Here is a 22206-nt window from a genome sequence, read left to right on the forward strand (position 1 = left end):
CCCACAAGAATTACTTTTTTTTTCTTATGCAGACCATGCTGCTCAGATAAGCTCGGTGTAGAAGAAACAGAGGGAGGACTGGCCTGTGTGTCAATGCCCCTTTTCTGCCTGAGGGTTATAAACTATTCTTCACAGAGAACACACACGATTGACCCACCATTAACAATCCTGGAGGATTAATTAACATGACTGCTCTTGATGCTTGAAGACAACAGTTGAATTCAAACGTCTATTTAAATGTCCCTTACAGAAAGAAAGAGGCACACACTTGTCTTACATTATTCTCCGGTCAAACCTTGAGATTCAACTTGCCCATAAATGGCTGCCCCATGTTCTACTGAGTTAAACCTATGTTTCTAAGTTGAACCTTAGAGGCAAACATTTTTATATCGTACAGCTAATATTGATCATTAATATTATGATTAATTGCATGTTTATTTTTAATTGTGGATACAATTTAACTAAATTAAAGTGGGAACAAATGATTAAAACAAGATATTAAAGGGTAAGTTCACTCAAAAATTAAAATTATTATCGCCCAGTTTGAACCATGACAGGCGTCTACTCTCACCTAAGCTTACGCTACTCCTACGTCAAACGCCGGAGTTGATTATAGTCTATAAAGTTATAAATATGGATGTTTAGAAAAACGCATTTCTTCACTTCAGAAGGCCTTTATTAACCCCCTGGAGCCATATGGATTACTTATATGATGGATGAATGTGCTTTTTTGGGCTTCAAAATATCAGTTACTATTTATTCCCATTATAAAGCTTGGAAGAGCCAGAATATTTTTATTTTAAATATAACTTCTAATGTGTTTGACTGAAAGAAGAAAGTCATACACACCTAGGATGGCTTGAGGGTGAACATTTTTGGGTGAACTAACCCTTTAAGTCATGGGAACTAATTCTTAATTTGTGGCCACGATATCTATTTTTTCATCCCTGTTATGTGCAGAGCTCAGGAAAATGCAAACTAGTTTTAAACTGGTTTTAGATTGGTGCTTGCCTATGCCAAACTGTTGCCAAGAATCCAGAGTGTTGCTATACAGTTGATTAGGTGGACTGGATTTTTCAAACTGCTTTCCTAAATACTCTCTCTCCACCTACCATTGTTCGTGAAAACAAAATATAGTCATGACATTGGTTGAGTCAATGTTGATTTTTTGGGATGGTTGGGACACTCAAACAAACAGGGCAATGTTTTGATAGCACCACAGTGTTTACACTTTTCAGGGAAATCAACCTACAAATGGTTTACTTGTAGTTGTCTCTCCATATTAAGCTGGGATATGAGAAAGTATTCACATCAAAAAACAAATGATACTTCAGTTTCAACTTGGTAAATCTGCATACAAAAAACTAACCTGTAACAGAATGCACACAATGGAAAGTGTGCTGTATTGACCTAATTTACAAATATAGCATACTGAATTTAGTATTTGCCTTAGCTGTGATATGTACCATACTGTCTTACACTTAATCTTGACTTGGAGTGATCTGGCCCTGAGCCTATAAAAGGTTTCATCAGGTACTGTACTTTAAGGGTTTCCTTGGCTGTTCTAGTCATTAGTCGTATCTTTACCCCTCTCTCTCTCTCTCTTGGACCACCCACACTGGTGTCCATCACTCTTCTCTCCAGCTGTGGCCTGCCTATGGCCCATTTGTGTTACTTTGTTTCTTTGTGGCTGAGGTCAGAAACACCCCAACCCCCTTCTTCTTCTTCTTCTCTCTCCTTTCCTTCTCTCTCTCTCTCTCTCTCTCTCTAGTAACTCCAACAAAAGCTCAAGCTGGCCTTTGTGCCTGATGCAGGTGTCCAAGGCCATGAAAAGACTCGGGCTCAGAGTGGGAAAGCTGAGGGGTCCATTCACCCAAACACCCACCTGTAGGACAATCTGACCCAGATGAGTCACTCTTACATGCTCAAAACGCTTCCTGACAGACAGCCAGTCCCATTACTTGTGTGGGTGGAATCCGTTCATTAATCTGGCAGAGATAATTCGGCGGGGCTTCTGTTAAGTGGCTAAAGTTATAAGGTCACAGATGGTATCGAAGTATTAAAACTTCATCCTTGTTCCTAACAGCATGTCCTAACCAGGCATGCCACGATAAACAGGGCCTAAAATCAACACTATTCCAGTACCAAATGTATGCAAAGCACATTTCATGCCTAATTTAGTTTGACTTCGTTTTAACTACCCATCTAACTCTAGGTTTTTCTGTCAGTTGCTTGGTTTCTGTTGTACAGGGCAGCCCCTCCTCATAGTTATATAATAAATCATTATTACTTATTAAACATCATGCTCTGATTGGCTGTGTTTGCCACATCACTCTGTACTTTCAGCATGTACAGACATTTGCTGCATTATACCTTATTAAGACAGAGTATTGACGTCTTTAGACAACTGATCCCTCCATTATTTGACTAGTTACACAAGTCACTAGTCACAAGTGATTGTCTTCAAAAAAGGCGTGATCAACTGTTTGTGGGAGACTGCACTTGCACGTTTTCTTCCCAGAGGATCTAGCTTTAAAGTAAACATATGACTGACACTCCTCCCTCTATACTGATCACATGCCAAATCTATCCTGCACTTCAAGGAATAGTTCACCCAAAGATGAAAATTACCCCATGACTTACTAACTCTCAAGCCATCCTAGGTATAGTATATGACTTTCTTCTTTCAGACAAATACAGTCGGAGTTATATTAAATAATGTCCTGGCTCTTCCAAGCTTTATAATGGCAGTAAACAGAGGATGGGATTTTCAAGCCCAAAAAAGTATAACCATCCATCATAACCACACGGCCCCGGGGTGTTATTAAAGGCCTAATGCATTAAAAGCAATGCATTTGTGTAAGAAAAATATCCCTATTTAAAACTTTAAAAACTAAAATAACTAGCTTCTGACACATCCGTAAGCATCGATTTATGGCGAAAGAGTGAACTTTGACCTGACGCATGACACAATGACGAACGCAGAAGCGCAGAGGATAGAGCAAAACAAAACACCGGTCATGAATTAGAAATCTAAAATGAGAATTTTTAAAGAAAAATGTTGGAGGATTTCGATATAACAGAAGAGGAGCTTGAGTTTGTTGACCAGCCTTATTTGTTTGAACAGCGAGAGGTGTCAAAGCTTACGCTACTCCTACATCACGTCAGGGGTTACTCTTTTGGCGTAAGTCGACATGCGTATGGCTGTCTGCCGGAAGCTAGTTATTTTAGTTTTTAAAAGTTTTAAATATGGATATTTTTCTTACACAAATGCATCGCTTCACTTCAGAAGACCTTTATTAACCCCCCGGAGCTGCGTAGATATCTTTTATGATGGATGGTTGCACTTTTTGGGCTTCAAAATCTCATCCTTTATTCACTACCATTATAAAGCTTGGAAGAACTCTGATTGTATTCGTCTGAAAGAAGGAAGTCATATACACCTAGGTTTGGCTTGAGAGTGAGTAAGTCATGAGGTAATTTTCATTTTTTGGGTGAGCTATCCCTTTAAGCTATAAACATAGATAACGGTGATTTACATCTCAGAAGTAACATAAAAAATTTACTTGGTAAATTAACTGTTATGAAGGATTACAGCAATCAAAACATACACTGCTTTATTTTTTTATGAGTGCAATTAATATTGTGCTTTTCAACTTTTTTTTGTTGTTGTTGCAGCGCAGCCTTAGCTCACGATTACAGATGTTTACATTTCATTTACCTGATGCAATTACCTGAGGTGAGTATATTTCCAGAGGGGATTTTCTTACTCAAGGTGTCCAATTATCATACACTGGGACTGGAATCCCCTGTGATGGGGGAGCTGAGCTGTACTAAAAACCCAGCATGTTTGTGATCTCGACTGGTCTCGATAGAGTGCAGAGGCTGGGTAAAGGGGGGAGGGGCTAACACTACTTTAATGAAAGGAGCAGAGAGAGTTCAGTCTCTCAGCACTGCATCATTACAACTTTGACCGTCTTACACACCAGAAAAACTCCATCTTGTTTTTACATTTCTGGGGAAAAGTGACTTTAAATAGTAACACCCTCTCCCAGCTCAGCTTTGCACTATAATTGCAGTCGAGCTGTACTCAAAGGATGCCTTATCCTTATCATGAATGTTGAACGTTACTCAAAGCAACAGTTTGCCTTGCATAATGACATTTTTCTAAATTAAAATGTATTGTCTAATTACATACAGCCACCAATACTGATGACATATTTCTCTACAAAAAGTTGTGCTTCAAGGAGAGCCTGATTTATGCCGCAATATATTTCAATTTAATCTTTTAACATGAATATAGATTTTATGCTTAGCTCATAAATCAATCTTGATTCAGTCACTGTAATTCGCCCTGCTCCCGGTCAGTGAACATCAACCTGAATTAGCCAGTCTGCTCAGCCTCACCGTACAATTAGTTCTATCAAGAGTGAAAGCTTTAATCAATGGCTGGCTTGTCCTTCACTGAGCCCTGTGGCTACAGCCACCATAAAAACACATACAGGCAATAACACCACTCTTAAGCTTTGGATTACCAGGTCTGTGCAGTGTCATGGTGGCAACTTATGATAAGACAGAAAAAAAGAAAAAAAAAAAAAAACATTGAGGGTGCAATGTGCTGCAACCAGAATGCTGTAGTAAAGTCCTCTGGGTGTGACTATGTGTGTGCGAGTGTAGCCGGCTCTGTCGCAGCGGTACCTGGGAGCCCCAAAGCAGTCTGTCTCATTGATTCAGTTGGGTTTAAATGTCACTCACAACAGAGTCTGGGCAGCCCTAGAGACCACAGCAAACTACAAGCAACAAAAGGGGGAGAAAATGACATCGCTGTTCCTCGAAAACAACTGTTCTCTCTGCTGTGACAAAGGCGGTGGGCAGAAAAGCAGAAAATTATCTGCACGGCTGAAAATTATTCACTCAAACTTTTTTTTTTGTACATTTTCAGAGTATATTTGAAGAGTTCAGATGCAAAAGCCGCTAAATGCCACCTCCGGAAAAAATGAGATAATGATATTGAGCGAATGCTCTCTGCACATAGTGTACGTCCTTCGCTTCAAATCCGCTAAATCCCAGCTTCAGCCAATTCAGAAATACCAGTTCGTTGGTAGAAACTGCTAAACGCCGCTTCACCTTTGTTAGCAAAAGTCCACAGAAGAACCAATAAAAAGATGCAAATCGAATCATATGATTTCAAGATGAATGACGGTGTGTGTATGCGCCAGCTTTCAATTGCAGAGCTGCAAGTTTTTATCATGTTTTGTCCATCATTATAGTGGCGATTTCACGAGCAAGTGAACACAACTTTGCTGCTGTAAAACTGACAGAAAAGGACATTTTACTATGTCTTGTTGTCCAAAGAGGTGGACTTAAAGGTTTTTGCAAAAAAAGCAACCAGCTTCATGTGTTTGAAGCAAAAGACAGTCAAATTTGTTAAATGAAAAAATGTTTTCAAAAATGTCACTTTAGTCAATTCATTGGCATTTAACAAATACCTTTTCATTGCAATTAAAGTGAAATTACTGAACCTAAACATAGGAGCAAAAAAAAATGCTCATTTAAAAGAAAACATGTCAAACGTACTTAGAGGTTTTTGCATCTGAACTCTTCATTTGATCCTTGAATATTCTTCACAGATATGGTGCCTATTTAGTAGGCATGATACTGTAACATTTGCTGTTAACAAATGCCCCTAAGGATTAAGGGAGTCTAAAGGCTCCGGTATACTTCAAACGAACTTCTTTTTCGATCTTCGTTTAGGGGTAAAACGAAGTTCGAAATGTGTGACCAGCGATATACTGTAAACGAACATCTGACGCCGCCCACACTGCTAAGAGCAATGTTTAGATGAATATGTAAATATGTGCCGTGCACTTTCTTCTCAGTAACAAAAACACAACAAAAATGAGAAAACAGTAAGCATTTATTACAGAAAGCATAAGAAAAGCGTCTGATCATAACAGCATGATAATGTTAGCACGAGCTCTGCAAAGTAGCACTCCAGTCACGTCACGTCATGTCTTCATATAGCACTTTATTCAATAGATTGCTTAAAATCAAGCAGCTTTACAGTATCAAACATGAAAAAGAGTGTTAGTGCCTCATTTTTTTTACAAGCACAACTTCATTTTGTACTACAAAGCAGCTATCTAGTCTGTTCGTGTTTTCTTCCGCGGAGATCTTACCTCAACAAACTCTACAGATCAAATGAGTCAGAGACGCGGTCCACGCGAGTGAAGGCGGAGCCTCAGCGCACACCTCCTATTACGTTATCGTCACTGACCAATGGTAGTAAGAAGGTGTTTTGGTGCTGGAACAAACTTTTCCTGAAAGTTCGCTTTGGCAAGCCGTTTCGAACTTCCAAAAAAAACACAAAACGAAATTCGTTTTGGCCTGATTTTGTTCGAAATGACGTCACATCAGTTCTTTCTTCGATTTCGTTTGAAGTATACTGGGGCCTTAAAAAGAAAGGATTGCTATGATGTGTCTTTTAAATGGTTTACTCAAGCCATTACTCATTTCTTTTTAAAATTCTCCCACTTGAATACATTCCCATAAGAATCAAAATAAAGACATCACAGTTGTCTGGGCCAGTACTTAATTTATTCTAATATTATCTTAATTAACTGCCCCCTTTACCATCTAGAAAACCACTGAATTTGACCAAAATTTTTTTATTTTTCATGATTGACAGATTATAATTATCATGTGATTTATTTGTTTTTTGTTTAAAGGAAATGTTGACAGTTGCCTCGAGGGGATTTGAAACTTTCACTAAATACTAAACATTTTTTGTTGTTGTTGTTGTTTTTTTTCACAGGACAGTTGTCCTCATTGAGGTTGTATTGGACATTTCAATGTCATGTTACTCAAGACATATTAAAATGCATTCCTAATTTAACTATTTAAGTGACATGACTAACACAATCAATAAATAGCTAATTAAATTTGTAATGAATGCTCTGATACATGACACAAATGAAAAATACCTCATGATAAAGGATTTTACCGCTGGACTAAATAAATGCAGTTGTCACAGGTTGATTGACAGCTAGCAGCAAGAAGAACCTGTACCCTTATCTTGTGCAATAAAAAAACAAACAAATGTTATGACAAAAAATTATGTCTTCAACAACACTGTCTGTTGCCAATAGTTGATTTGAGCCGGCGTTCGGATGTAAACACGGAAGCCTGCACTGCGTACACTTCGTCAACTGCGTATGAATAGCTCTTTTTGTTTTGTTTTTGTGCACAAAAAGTATTCTCGTCGCTTCATAACATTAAGGTTGAACCACTGTAGTGTTGTTGACTATTTTAACAATGTTTTTTACTACCTTTCTGGACCTCAAAAGGTAAAATGTCATTGATGCCTATGTGTGGTTTTAATCAAAAATATCTTAATTTGAGTTCTCAAGATGAACGAAGGTCTTAAGGGTTTGGGATGACATGAGGGCAAGTACTTAATGACAGAAATTTCATTTTGGGGTGAACTAACCCTTTAAACAGTCTGCAGTCATAGATATTTCAAGACAATCAAGAGTCAAAACAGACAAATATCTTAACTTTTTCAAGAGCTTCTGAAGTGCACAGAACAAACCAAAGTTCCTGACGCTGTTCTGGCCCTAATCTTTGCTAGGTCTTTTATTTCTCTTATATTTATTCACTGTTCAAAAAACCCCACACAGTTATTAGGAACTTATCAAGAAGCATGCACTGGCAAAAAAATGCAGCTGCTGCAAGGCAAGGAAGTGCTTATGTTTCACATTTCCTCTGTTTGTCTTCTATCCCTGTATCTGGTGTCGCTTCCAAATAAAATTTAACAGAACTATTCCTGTAATTATGTTCCCCCTACAATTTATTATTGATTAAACATGCCAGTGTGCTGCCAACACCAATAAATGTGCTCCATTTGAATTTAGGAGGCTAGATATATGTAAAACAGCAGGCTGAAATTAAATTATTCATCTTTTATGTATTGATCCACCATGATCCTTGTTCATGCAATTCATGGGCATGGCTTTGATCAGCAGGATTTGTAAAAACAAATCTACAGCATGAATCATGCTTCTCATGTTACTATATGGACGATAAAGCTATACACCAACACAGACATATTTTATCCATAACACGTTAAGACAACATTTACTTTGTCTACAAGAAAAACTCTAAATGAGGTCTAAGATAATCAATAAACTGCTCTATTACTTCTGACCGAACACAAGCTTTTGGGCTGAACTCATGTATGCACTAAAAACAAACAAACAAACAAACAAACAAATAAATAATCTACACACATTTAGGCATCATCATAACCTTACAATGGAAAGCAGCTGTAGGCTAATATCTTGCATTATGCACTCACAGACAGCTGAGTAAATCTTTATAGATAAATGCCAGGTTTTTCTTCATCTGTCATGTTTTTGTTCCCATGCAAGGGTTATTCCACAGTCACCCATGATGACAAAAAATGTGAATATTCCGTTTAGTGTGACAAACTTGTTTTTGTGAATCACTTACACAGTCCTTTCAGATTCCTGTCATTGTTTCAAGATCTGATTTGTGACTCATTTCTAGAGATTCATTTCACTTTTGTCCAATTACCAGAAGTGTTTCAGTACAATACACTTTCCCCCGGGTTTCACAGACAAGGCTTAAGCCTAGTCCCAGACTAAAATGCATGTTTGAGCTGTTTTAGAGGGGTGGTTGATTAAGATTTCACTTTTTTTTTTTACATTAGTTAGAGTGTAATGTTGCTGTTAGAGCATAAACAACATCTGCAAATTTATGATACTCAAAGTTCAATGCAAACAAGATATTTTCTTTTAAAGAATTCTCTGTTTAAGGATTACAACAAACGGCTAGTAGGGACTACAACGAGCTTCTTCTCGGGGTAGTGACATCACTAACCCTGAAATTTACATAAACCCTGCCCCCGAGAACACACAACAAAGGGGGTGAGGCCATGTTATTGCAATACAGTACGTAACACAAATGCAATAGCATGTCATAAAAGCGAGATGACAACATGACAAATTATAACCATAATTAAACTAAACTATACCTGTTCTATCTTCATGCAGCATATATTCTCTGGCTTTGTAGGCATCTTACAACAGTTCCCACACGAGTGATTTATAGATTATCATGACAGAATATGCTAATCAATGACTTTAAGATAGTTAACTCCACATCAGCTACATAAATTCATCAACTAACCATTTAGAAACATCCTGTTGCATTCTACATTTCTGACATTTTCAGTGAGTCTGTGCGAGGTAATCGGAGCTGCTAACAGGAGCTCCTGAAACTCCGCCTTCTTCTTGGGAGAAGCAGCTCATTTGCATTTAAAGGGTCACACACAAAAACGGAGCATTTTTGCTCACCGAGCTAAAACTTCACATACACACTCTGGGGACATCAGAGACTTATTTTACTTCTTGTGAAAGTAGTATTATATGACCCCTTAATTAAGCCCGATTTGCAAGTTAACAAGCTCGTCGACAGGTCAGGCTGTAATTGGGGGAAATCAGCGGGTGATCGGCGCTCTCCAGTCTTTATGTGTGAACTACTAAACAACGCATCAAAGAGGCTCGCTGACGCGTTGCCGACACCTCACTGATGCCAGAAAAATATCTAGCATGCATGCTAAATATCTGGAGCTGTCGGCCGACTCGATATCCTGTGGTATCACGTGTCATAACACAGCAGCCAATGAAATATACACTGATGTCTATGGAATCAGCGATAACAATCCATTCAAACAGCCCATAATTTGCCGACGTTTATTCATATCAGATACACATTGTGTAAGTAACTATAAAGCTCACTCTATTCTTCTCCCAGTTCATGGGCCACGTGTATTTCGGAACGAATGGATGAATTCACGTGCTGTAGCCTATAAATCCGACTGACAGGACTCTCTGAACTAAAGCGCAAACAAACAAGGCGACGCCCATCTCGCATTATATATTAAGATCAAGATCATGATGTAGGTTTTTAAATGACAAAACACTCACTTGCAAATATATGAGAATCTGAATATCAGATAGTTGGTGAGAAAAGCGCTACATCTATCAAACAGTCACGTGACAATCATGACGTGTCATCATGGAAAAAATAAAAGAAACATACAAATGGTGGCCTTAAAGAGATAATCATCTGCTTACCCCCAGGGCATCCAAGATGTAGGTGACTTTGTTTCTTCAGTAGAATACAAATGCTGATTTTTAACTCCAACCGTTGCCGTCTGTCAGCCGTATAATGCGTGTCAATAGGAACTCCATCTATAGGAGTCAAAAAAACACGACAGGCAAATCCACATTAAACCCTGCAGCTCGTGACGACACATTGATGTCCTAAGACAAGTCTAGTGTACACTTGCATTTTTTCAGTTTGTGACCACCAGATTGTAGCAAACTCTCAAAGTGTGCCCATCACCAATGTCTTACAGTATGTGTACTTGAGACACAGGCTCCAAGTAGTCACAGAAATACATTTTTGCTGATCAAGGTGTGCACATTGTCCAGACTAGCAAAATAGTAATGAGCAACAGTTAATAAAAATTGTGAGAGGATGAAAGAACACACTAGAAGGGCAAGGCAGGGGAACTGGGAGCAATATAAAAAAGTAAATAAATTAAATTAAATTAAATGACTCAAATTACTGCCCAGGTCAGCGAAATACTGTTTCATCTGTACTTTTTGGCTCTAGTTCTTTGAAAATCAGCGCAAAATCGACCTGTATAAATAATGATTTTGTTATCACTTAAAGTCTGGTATTAGTTGTTCAAAGTACACACCAATGACAGAAAATAAGAAACTGTGAGTCTTGTGTGCATGCTGACAACCTTTATCTTGAGTATTTGAAGAATAACTATCAACTAACTAATTAACAAGCTAAAACTGTTTGGGAAAAATGTTATTTAGTGTTTAATTTACAAAATCATTATTACAACTAATACGGGACTTTGTTACGCAATTACAAAATCATTATGTATACTATAATTGTAAAACTGAAAAAAAATGTGTATGTATATATATATATATATATATATATATATATATATATATATATATATATATATATATATATATAAGTTTGGGGAGTTTTACCTGTAACACCGCACAGCAGGCCAACAGAGTTAATGAATGGGTAAACATTGCTGTCAAATCTAAATTCTAAGATGTTCTGTAACAATTAGCCCAGACTGTTTAAATATGAAAACGGACCTACCGTGGAGGAAAAAAAAAAACGACCGCGTGCTTCGTTCTCCCCCCACGATGAACACAAACATTTCTAGAGAGCAGATGACTATCTTACAAGGGCGCAGTGAGAATTCTTCTCGCTATTTAAAACTGCCCGAAAACAAAAACTACATCTATCAACTGTCTTGAATTCAACGGGGCTGGAAAATATTTGAACTCTCTTCCCTCTCCATACTGAACCCATGTTGATGGAATCGCTCATTCTTTTATTCGGTAACTTTGAAGTGTTGTTCGTTCCCCTGAACGAATGGTCATTTTGCGACGCTCCCTAAGGCGGCAGTCCTTTTAAAGTTACCGCTGAGCGTGCTGTCGGGTGTGATAGGCTGCTTAAAGAAAGAAGCTTCGCCTTGTGTTCAGATGAGCCCGTGGTGCTGCTGGAGAGTTCACTCACCGTCTGCTAGCTCCAGCCAAAACGGACCACGAATCCTTTTCCTTTTTTAAAATTTTATTTATTTCATCCTATCATCGGATAAGCCTTTTAAAAACAAGATGTAACTCACCACCGAACATTTACATCCTCACTTGAATAAACCTACGTGTTTTAGAGAACCGGGATGAACATCACTGATGGAAGTTATTGTGGCGAGTGGTTTTAACTATGGTATGCCGATGCGATTGTTTATTTTGCCCTTTACCCTTGGCGATGGATCCCTAATTTTGGGATTACTAGTAATTCCACGATTCTATTAGGAATCATCGGCGATCGAAGAGGGAATTCTACACAGCCAAGCAAACTACAGGGGATTTAAATCGCATTGCTCCGGGAAAAAGAAAAGAAGCAGGAAGAAAATTCATGTGGCGATTCTCTCCTTAACAGTAAATCATTTTGGATTGCAGAATGAGCAAGGAAAGACCTAAGAGGAATATCATTCAGAAGAAATACGTAAGTATTGATCCTTTGTATGCGGTTGACCTTAAGTTTGTTCGATGGTCTCGCGCTTGTGTCGATGTTAAATGCGTAAACTTTGATCACGGATGGCTCTTGTTGTGTTTAGTCTTGATTTAAAAGCACGGCGTAAATGCACGATTCACAACACTTAAATCTATTAAAAGGTTTGTTTGTTTGTTTTTCCTCAGACGTCGCTTTTCCTCGCTTTTGCATTGGTATCCTCATTGGGAATGCGTATGTTTTTTTTGCACGACAAATGATAGCTTGCAGAACTCGTTTATAAACCTGGACGTGTTTTGTTAGGGGTTGTTGTTGGTACACAAACTCCAGCGTTAAAGCACAATTGTGACTAGTATGGCTTTGTTTGCTCTTCATTGCTTTCCGTCTCAAAGCCGCGAGGACAACCATATCGCCTTCTTTTATTCTGAGATTTGTTTTCCCGAACTGAAATCTGCAGGAATACGGGTCATAAATGCAACTACCTCAACTCCCCTGGTATTTGTTTATCTCGGATGTAACTCGTTCGTCCTCAAGTGTAAGCAATGGGCTCTTTAATGTTTTTAAAGTGAACGTGTAAGGAACTTTGACAACCGAGAAAGCTCGAAATTGGTGGCAGATGTAGTTATTTTATTTAAGATTCAGAAGAGTGGATTGTCTTCAATCTTTACAATTTAAAGTACAAACGCCGAACTAGAAAACACAAGCTTGCGCAGCGGCCAGTATTGTGGGTATCACTGTGCATGAAACTCTTCCTTTTTTGTCTGCTTTTTCTCTGAGAGTTTCTGCACGTTTTATTAAGCAGATTAAAACCCTGAATGTTAACGGGTCGTAATATTACACAACTGATTAGATTAAGCGCGTGGAATGTCGTTTATGGTGGAATATATACAGTCGCATTGCAGAGGTTCGCGTGCAAATGAAACCGACCATTTTACTATCTCCACCAGTACGATGGGTTAGTGAACCGGCGAGCTTGTCGTGTTATATTGGAGAACGGGGGACTACATATAGGGCTTGAACTTTTCTGGATGGTGATTTAAACTCTCCTCAGGAGCGGAATTAAGCAAGACTACCATAACAAAAACCCGAGTCTCCTCAGAGACAGCCGACCAAACCTCCTATCAGTTAACCCTCAAAGAACTGACTGACTCTTAACCCGAGTTTCCCTGGCGCTTTACCTGTACTTGAGGAGAAGTTTCTTTTGTCAGAGTTTGTGATACTGTTGTTACATATTTCATTGTCCAAGTCCTTACTTTAGTTTCTTCTCAAACCAAACCAGGGCCGAGAAATAATGTCCCGCTAGCGCGTGAAAGGGTTAGCTCGTGCAGCCAATTTTGTCTGCTGCTTGAAGTAGGCTTGTCACGTGCCCTCATATTGAACTTTTTTTTTTCACCGAACCATATTTTGACCGGTATTGCTACATGGAAAGGACTTTGTTGCGCTTTAAGTGTATGTTTTAGTGTAGTGATATTTATTTCAGTTCATCAGCAACAGGTTAACACGAATGAAACAAACATTGGGAGGGTATAGGTTATGATGACGCACCATGGCAGTTTCCATCGGCAGTGCTCGAGCTCCATGACATCTTATCGCTTTCCATAAAGGTGATGGAAATGGTCTTTGTGTACTTTTGTTCAACGTAGCTTTAGTGCAACAACGTCTCTTAATGTTACGGTAGCTCACAAAAGTGTGACGCAATTACTTTTGTTGATTGACAAGGGAAATGAAAGTGATGACAAAGTAGCCTTTTACACCACGTGGTGACTTGTAATCCCTGAGAAGAATGATTCAGAGAAACCCTCTGTACTACCATTAGTTTAAAAGGCCTACTTGTGAAACTTGCCACAATATTTTCAGGAATGGACAAGCTTTATATTTTATTATAGAATAGCTATGTTTTTTTCTTTCTATATTTAATTCATTAGTTATCTGGTTTATGATCAACATTTATATTTTAATAATAATAATAATAATAATAAAACTTTTCATGTACAGGGATCCCATTGTCATGGAAATCTGGACATGTCTTAAATAATGGAAATTCTCTCCTAAAATATTTATTCGGCTGGAAATGTCCATTTTGGGGCACACTATTTTGAGAAATTATTTTAATAATCTTATCTATGTAATCAAGAGTGTAAAGGAAATTTATTGGTCAGAAGTGTGAACGCTGTTTGAGTTTAGGTCTTTTTTCCCCCTTTTGTATTGTTGTCGTTAACAAAGTGAGAATTAATTTTAGCTGTTTGATTTGTGTATGGTTGCATGTCTGACAAGGATCTGCTCCATAGTGACAACACATCTGTATGGTCAGGGTCATGAGCCTCTGTGTAGGGTGTGTGGAATGGATCTGAACCGTTCAGAACATGGCTGATCATGTCACATCTGTGCAGTGCAGGCAGCTGTGCTAAAATCTGGTCAGGCAAACAACAAAAACAACCTGAAGGATCTGTCCCCCGGGCCTGCACAACTCTTGGCCCCTTGGATTCAGCCTCCCCTTAATTAGCGTAAGACAATTATACATGCTTGGCTTAACCATATCCCCTGGAACATGAGTGCAAGGTTTGTTTGTTTTTTGTTTTTTTTCCTCCTTCTTCAATTTTTTTTATTACCCCATTTTTTCTTCACATGTTCTGTGAATATTATTTAAATTCATTTAGTGGAAATCGAGAGAGAGAGAGAGAAAAAAAAAATATGATAATAGATGTTAATAAGAGCAAACAAGGAAATGCAATTAGACCGTCCCTGATTGATAGACGTGTGTGAAAAGCAGAAAGGGGGGCAAGTAGGCACTTCTGCTTTCAGACGAGCTCCTTTAATGGCTTTCAGGCCGTCCTGACACTCTCTGAAACAACTTCTCTGTATAATTATTTTTGAGGGCTGTTTTTAGAGCGAAGAGTTACGCTGGTTTTGATTTCAGAGTTTGGCTAATGAATGCAGCCAGAGCTCGCGTTTGTGTTCCTGTTCTGTTGAAGTGAACATGGCACATGGTGTGGGGGGAACGGGGGGTTACCCATGGCTATTCTTCCTCTCTCGTTCTCTCTATCCCTCTCTCTCTCTCTCTCTCTGCAGGCCCAGCTGGGGTCGGGCCCTGATTCATAGACGTGTGGTGAGATAGGCACAGCTGCTGTAGGGGCCTTTACAAATGTAAAGAAGCTGTCAGTGTTTGTTTCATCAGGCGTACAACTGATGAGGGCCAAGTTGAAAAATCCACTGCAGTGTGTGGCGCACAAAAAAGCTGGAAACAAAAATAGAGAGCAGGGCCAAGGCTCACCGAGCCCTCCCTCTGACCCCTTCCCCCGCTCAGAGTCCTCCAGCTTTACAATGTAAATGCGGGCACCTTGTCCATTTGTGAGGAGAAAGCTGTGAGGCTCCGCGTGTGTGCGTGTGAGAGATTGTATGTTTGTGTTTCAGCGCCTGCCGCTAGCGCCACTGTGCTTCATTTAACCCTCTGTTTTAATGCAAATGGGGTTTTTCCCCCTTGCTTTTTTTCAAGGATGTGACATGGCAAAATTCATGGATCATACCTCAGGAGGCCAGCTGTTAGAAAAGACCTGAGTTAATTTTGTGAGTTTGTTAGTTGAGGGTCATATTTGAATGAACCACTCTAGTTATAACACTTTTAATATCCTAAATGTCCAATCTGGACCTACCTTGCATAAATGTTACTTCATCATAGACACATAATGGATAAGAATAATATAAATTCTGCTATGATGAAAAACTGCCTTTTTACTTCTGATGTCTGATATTTATTTCTGATATTATAAGTGGTTTAATGAACCACAAGTTAGTTGCAAATAAGCAGTTTTTGCAAGGATATAATTAGAAATGCCAAGGGAAAGCAACAACATATTTGATTGATTCTAGGGGATACTGAATAAACAAAACTCTTACCTATCTTTAATAACGACGGTATTAGTTAATTAGCTGTGGGATGGCTTGTTGTTTTGGATTTTGGAAACTGTAATTATAATCCACGTTAATGTGCATACATTTGTGTGAATGCGTGTATGCAAGTCTTTTATAGTCTTTGTTGACATTGGGGATTTTACAAACAATTTTACAAAATTGCATATCAGCAGAGGCTATGTGTGAATCTCTTAATGTAAAATGCCAGATCACTTGAGAGGTTGGCATGAGTGATAGTTTATTAATTTTATATTAATCCTTTTAATTTTTCAGAAGGAAATTTTCTCAAAGCTACTTGCCATAGTCCTCTGCCATGCGACGATGCTTCAGCTCACGACATCGTTAAGAGAATCTTGCCTGGTGCAGTCGTGGATAGGTGTTGCCGTTTTCCTTTATGGCTGTTGCGTCACCAGCTTCGTACGTTATGCAATGTGGCCTTTTGCTTATCGACCTTTACAATCAAATGTGATCTAACCTGTGCAGAGCTCCTTGATCAATGTGTGACTGCTTGCACAGGACGCACTCCCACATCAGCAAACATGCACGGGCGGTTGCGTATACGGATGTACCCACGTAATGTGAGGAATTTGCTCTGCTGACATAAAAACAGGTGCAGCAGCGCTTTGATAAGTGGTACGGCTTAAGTGTTGCGCTCAGAAAGAATGTTCTCCCTCCCTGCCTTTCATTCCTCTGTCCTGTACTTTGAATTATAATGAGATAAGAGGGCAGAATATCAGATGGAGGCCTTCTGTGGTGAGTGAGCATGTGGTCATGCATTGGAGAGGACTTGGGCTTTGATGGAAGGCTGTATCAGCATAATGACTGCATAAAGTTGGCTTTGGTCTATGCTTCCTTATTTGATGTATTGTTTTGGGGCAAGAAAGTGAAGTATTGGTCTTTGTCATGGCATAAAGTCTCATACAATGTCACTGCCAATTTTCAACTTACTAAAGGTGTGGTCACATTAGCAAAAAAAAAAAAAAGCCAAGTGTAGCCAAGTATGATGTCCCATACTCGGAATTTGTGCTCTGCATTTCACCCGTTCAAGTGCGTACACACACACACACACACACACACACACACACACACACACACACACAGTGAACACACCCGGAGCAGTAGGCAGCCGTTTGCTCTGGTGCCCAAGGAGTGATTGGGGGTTAGGTGCATTGCTCAAGGGTAATGAGAGTAGAAAAGAGCACTGTTCATTCACTTCCCCCACCTACAATTCCTGCCAGTTCTGAGACTCGAACCCCCAAACTTCGGGTCCCAAATCCGACTCTCTAACCATTAGGCCACAAACTTCTACAAAATTGTCTGTCTATTGTCATTAGTGTAGCAATATATAAAGCACAACTTGCACAGCGAATCAGTGAACTTGAACCCATTGCAAAATCCATGTGGGTAAATGCCCTAACGTGAATTTCTTGATTGTGTGGATTTCTATTAAAATTACTTTCATCTGCAAAAATTCTGTGAAAAAGTTTAGGCTATCTTCACCAGCACCATTTCAGAGGATTATGACATCTACTTGGCTGCTTTTATTTAAGCTTGGTGCAGTTAACCTCTAAAATTGGACTAGATGTAGATTTTTAGGGTTAGGTCTTGAACTAGATCTGTGGTAGAACTAGATTTTTTCTGTAGAGCAGAGGTTAAGCTGGGTTCACACTATACAATTTTGGAATCATTTTGCCATCTGAGACAAATGTCATGAAAGCTTTTTCTTGTCGTCACCCATCCAAGTTTACACACACAACAGTAAGTGTTATTGAACATATACACACACCCGGAGCAGTGGGCAACCATTTTTTCTGCAGTACCCAGGGAGCGATTGGGGGTTAGGTGCCTTACTCAAGGGAAACTTCAGTTGAGGATAATGAGAGTGGAAGAGAATTCTGTTACTGGTTGCTGGTACTGAGACTCGAACCCACAACCTTCGGGTTACAAGTCCGACTCTCTAACCAAATGCCTCCTAAAACCTATCAGAATCAAAATGGTTATAAACCCACACACTTCTTTCTGCAAACCAAGTGCTTATTTTAATCCGTAATACCAAAGGTGTTGGAATTGATATCTCTTGAACTATCCAAGCAATAGAGGAAGTAGATATTGCGAGATTCCGTGGACAGGATTCTTCAGTATTGGGAATTGTTATTACATCCTAATAGTAAATGCCAGAATTGGTACATTAAGAATGTACAACTTGTTCCCCTTTCAATCTTTATTTCCAGACATGCTCTCTCGGTTCCTTTGCATTTTGTCTTGCTTGCACTTGGCTCAAGGCAGGGTAACCTCACTGATGTTGTCGTGAATGCTGACATGTGGCCAAGACGTGGCAGCAACAGGCAGAACTCTTGGCAGTAGTACTTCCCTTTCACAACTGTGTTCCCCTCCGTGATGCTCACAGACCGTTCTGTTCTTTGGAGGTGTTTTTGTCTTTTCCTCGGTCTGCTTTTATGAATAATTGTGCCATTAGTCTTCGGAATTGCAGTATATTATCCCATACGTTCCGAACGCGCTGATCAGGTGCAGACTGGAATCGACAGTACGTAGTGAAAGCAGCCATATTGAAAACATTTACTGTAATGAGGAAGTGGCTTATACCGTAATCATTTCAGGCTTTTAAAAATCAGCCTCTGTGGTTTTCATATGTGTGTGTGTGCGAAAGCGAGCGAGAGAGTGCGCTTTTAGATGGAAGACCTCCCCCTTACAGCGATGTAATGGAAGTGTCTTTGGGTACGCTAACCCTCCTGCCAGAACATTTGTAATTCAGTGCTGCATCTCTCATTAGCCGGCGAGATGCATGCCACTGGGAGCCATGTGGCTGCTTTTGTGCAAGTTCAGCTGCTTAAGGAGAGGCCAGTGGGGCCTCTCATAGGCCTGACACTGGGGTTAGTCATTTTGTTTAGTGTTGAGGGCCCTAGCAAGACATGTAGCCGTGTAGTGTTTGACTTGCTGTGACAGAAAGTGTGCTTAATTTTGCATAGTGCTACTATTTTAGACCAAGGGATGTCAGATCTGTCTGAGGTGTTCTTCGGCACTGAATCCTCTTGTATTGTTGTGAAGACATCAGCACAGTGGAAACCTCTGTTAAACTATTTACACTGTGTACGTTCAGCTTTGTATACAGCATTAATCATTTGTTTTGTGGCTTATCTCGATTGCCAGACATTTGTGATTGATGTTGCTTTCCGCTTGGTGACTTTCTTTGGTTTGAATTTGGAATGGGTTAAAGGAAACTTCCAGCAGCTAAAGCTTTACCCATTTGAATTCCTTCATCTTTATCTCCACATCAATGTGACTGACCTAATACTATATTAGCAAGATAACTAACTATAAATACGATCAATGGAAATGATAGAATCTTTATTGTGATTCTGTTTTGAAAGTTGTGCATGATTTGGACATGTTACGTTTAGAGACATGGGTCCTTTGATAGGTTTTATATTGGGCGGCAGTTATTTACACTGTTTAATAGAAGATAGATGCTATTTACACTGAGTAAATAGTTGTAGATAATGTTTGGAGCCAAGTGTAAATAGTAACAAATAGCATCTTTTTTTATACACTAAGTGCAAGATGGATGCTAGTCACACAAGTTTCAATAGAGGTGATATGGCTTTTGTACCAGGAGTAAATTGTTTGAGAAATGGTGGATGGATAGTGAAAATGGCCTTTGATCTTTAATTTAGTTGTAGTCTTTCCTTTTTGAACAAACTGAACAAAATTAATTTATGTATATGTATTTACTTTACTAATAACTAGATTGGTGTCTCTAAAGTAAAGTGCCTAAATAAAGTCTAATTTTCCCCAAATTATTTGTACTATTTTAGGATTCCAAAATGCCTTACCGTCTTAAAAAAACTGCAAAAAATTATACCTTTAGGGATAAAATAGCTTGTCACTGAGGCAGTAGCCTTAAAGGGACAACTTCGTATCTTATTGACTCCTAATAGTAGTACCTTAAGTGTACATACTACTTCTCTAAGGTACTAGTATGCACCTTTTTAGGGGTAGATAAAGTGCAAAGTTGTCTCTTTTAAAGGACTCGTTCACTTTAAAATGAAAATTACCCCATGACTTACTCACTCTCAAGCCATTCTAGGTGTATATGACTTTCTTCTTTCTGATGAACACAATCGGAGTTATATTAATCAATATCCTGACACATCCAAGCTTTATAATGGCAGTGAATGGGGCAACGAGTTTGAAGCTCAAGAAAGTGCATCCATCCATCATCATAAACATAATCCACATGGCTCCGGGGGGTAAATAAAGGCTTTCTGAAGCAAAGCGATGCATTTGTGTAAGAAAAATATCCATATTTCACAAGTTCTAAAGTAAAATATCTAGCTTTCACCAGACCGCCTTCCGTATTCAACTTACAAAGAAAGTTTAACCGCTCTCGCAGTTCAAACCGCTTATGCTACGTCCTTCGCCTTCCGTATTTAACTTACGGAAAAAGCATAAGTTGACGTATAAGTCCGGTTGTGTTCATCAGAAAGAAGAAAGTCATATACACATAGGATGGTTTGAGGGTGAGTAAATCTTGGGGTATATTTCATTTTAAAGTGAACTAATCCTTTAAGGATGCTACCCCAGTGACAATCTATTGTATCCCTAAAGGTCCAACTTTTGCTTTTTTTTTCTCTTTTTTTTAGACAGTGCACCCTTTTAGCAAACAATTTAATGTTTGTAAATGGCAATAAAAATCTCATGGATCATGCTAACCATGTGCTTCTTTGATTTATCAATCCATATTTCCAATAGGTCAGTGGAAAAAGGCATTATATCCCACTTTGCTAGACACAATTTTTTTTATGCTACAAATGCATGTTCCTTTTGAATGCACAAAACGGACATTGTAAAGAAACATATATTAATTTTCTGGTTTTATTTCTCAATGCGTCTACATGGTTTTTAGGCTTAAGCTAACCCTTATGGTAAGGTTCTCAGATGTCTGTTCAACACCGTTGGAAGCGCTGAAAGGCAAACCTGTCCATGGATTTAATGACAGTCTCTTGTTTAACCCACAAAACCTTTTGACAGTCAAGGACAAATCTGACAGGATCCAGATAATATCATTAAATCCAGTTCCAGATAGAGTTTCAGCCATGGTGACTAATGGTGCTGTTAACTCTGTAAAGTGATCTGAATTTAAATCACTTTTTACACCACAATAAGATCATCAAAGTCATCGGCTCCAGTCCTCTTGGCACGTGGCCGTATACAACATTATAGCATTTATGTACAACTTTTCCAATTCTCACATTTATTGTCAGGTTGGAAATTAGCTTCTGTAAATGAGGCATTTACTGTTATTTCAAAACAGAAGTTTCATATTAATTAACATGGAACAAACAATCACTTTACAAGTAAATCTAATTGAAAGCATAATTTAACATTTCCACAGTGACTAAAAACAGTGTCTTGGAAAAAAGAAACATTGATCACACATGCACTTTGCCATCAGTGGGGCCTAGCCACTATGTTTCCATAGTAACCACCCCGGTGCCAGAGCACTGCGTCTCTGCCCTTTTTTTTTTTTTTTTTTTGGAATCACCACTTGAGTGTCTGAAAATAGTGGTGCTCTGCGGATGCTGAGAGCTCATAATGAGCTCTGGCTGCTCCGGGGGAGACAGAACAAGCTTCTTAACTGCTCACTCATAAATCAGATATTTTCAACAAATCCACAAGTGCTTTTTTTGCAACATGTGAAAGAAGGAAAAAAAACTCCTAGCCAGAAAAGCCCAGGCGCTCAACTGACCAGACCGACTGAAGCTCGGTTTAATGGGGCCCTTTCACACACAAATGCACACGTGCATGTTAACACTAAATGCGTGCATAATGCCGTCTGTTTTTATGCAGGTACTCAACAGCAAGGCTGGGCTGATATTGATTCTGTTGCTGATAAGTGGTGCTTTAGTCCAGACTTGTGGTTAATGGCAGCGTCTGTTAGCTGTTTGTCTGCCGGCAGGCGTGAGCTGCAAGCTTCTTTGCTCTTCCTGTCTTCCCATTTTTATTTATTTATTTTTAAATCATCTCACTGCTGCTCTGCTGGCCACTGAGAGCAGCACTTGAATCAGTGTTTTACATCGGTCTCCGCAACTTTGCGTTTGAAGGCTTATCTAGCCGCTTCTGTAGGGGTTG

The 22206-nt window shown here is 39.1% G+C and overlaps 2 protein-coding genes across 4 annotated transcripts in view; one reads left to right on the plus strand and one right to left on the minus strand.

The window, feature by feature from the left end:
• pard6gb (par-6 family cell polarity regulator gamma b) overlaps nt 1-13712 on the minus strand; it is a 182695-nt gene extending 168983 nt beyond the window's left edge. For all 3 annotated transcript variants that reach the window (XM_048201149.1, XM_048201148.1, XM_048201147.1), the window contains exon 1: nt 13326-13712. The gene's annotated coding sequence lies outside the window, so the exon portion shown is untranslated. The remainder of the gene's footprint in view (nt 1-13325) is intronic.
• jarid2b (jumonji, AT rich interactive domain 2b) overlaps nt 11158-22206 on the plus strand; it is a 112881-nt gene continuing 101832 nt past the window's right edge. The window contains exons 1-2 of the mRNA XM_048201142.1: nt 11158-11859; nt 11949-12141. Coding sequence (XP_048057099.1) covers nt 12097-12141 — 45 coding nt within the window. The 5' untranslated portion in view covers nt 11158-11859; nt 11949-12096. The remainder of the gene's footprint in view (nt 11860-11948; nt 12142-22206) is intronic.

The sequence above is a fragment of the Megalobrama amblycephala genome, linkage group LG9, assembly GCF_018812025.1.
Source record: "Megalobrama amblycephala isolate DHTTF-2021 linkage group LG9, ASM1881202v1, whole genome shotgun sequence".
Lineage (NCBI taxonomy): Eukaryota > Metazoa > Chordata > Actinopteri > Cypriniformes > Xenocyprididae > Megalobrama > Megalobrama amblycephala.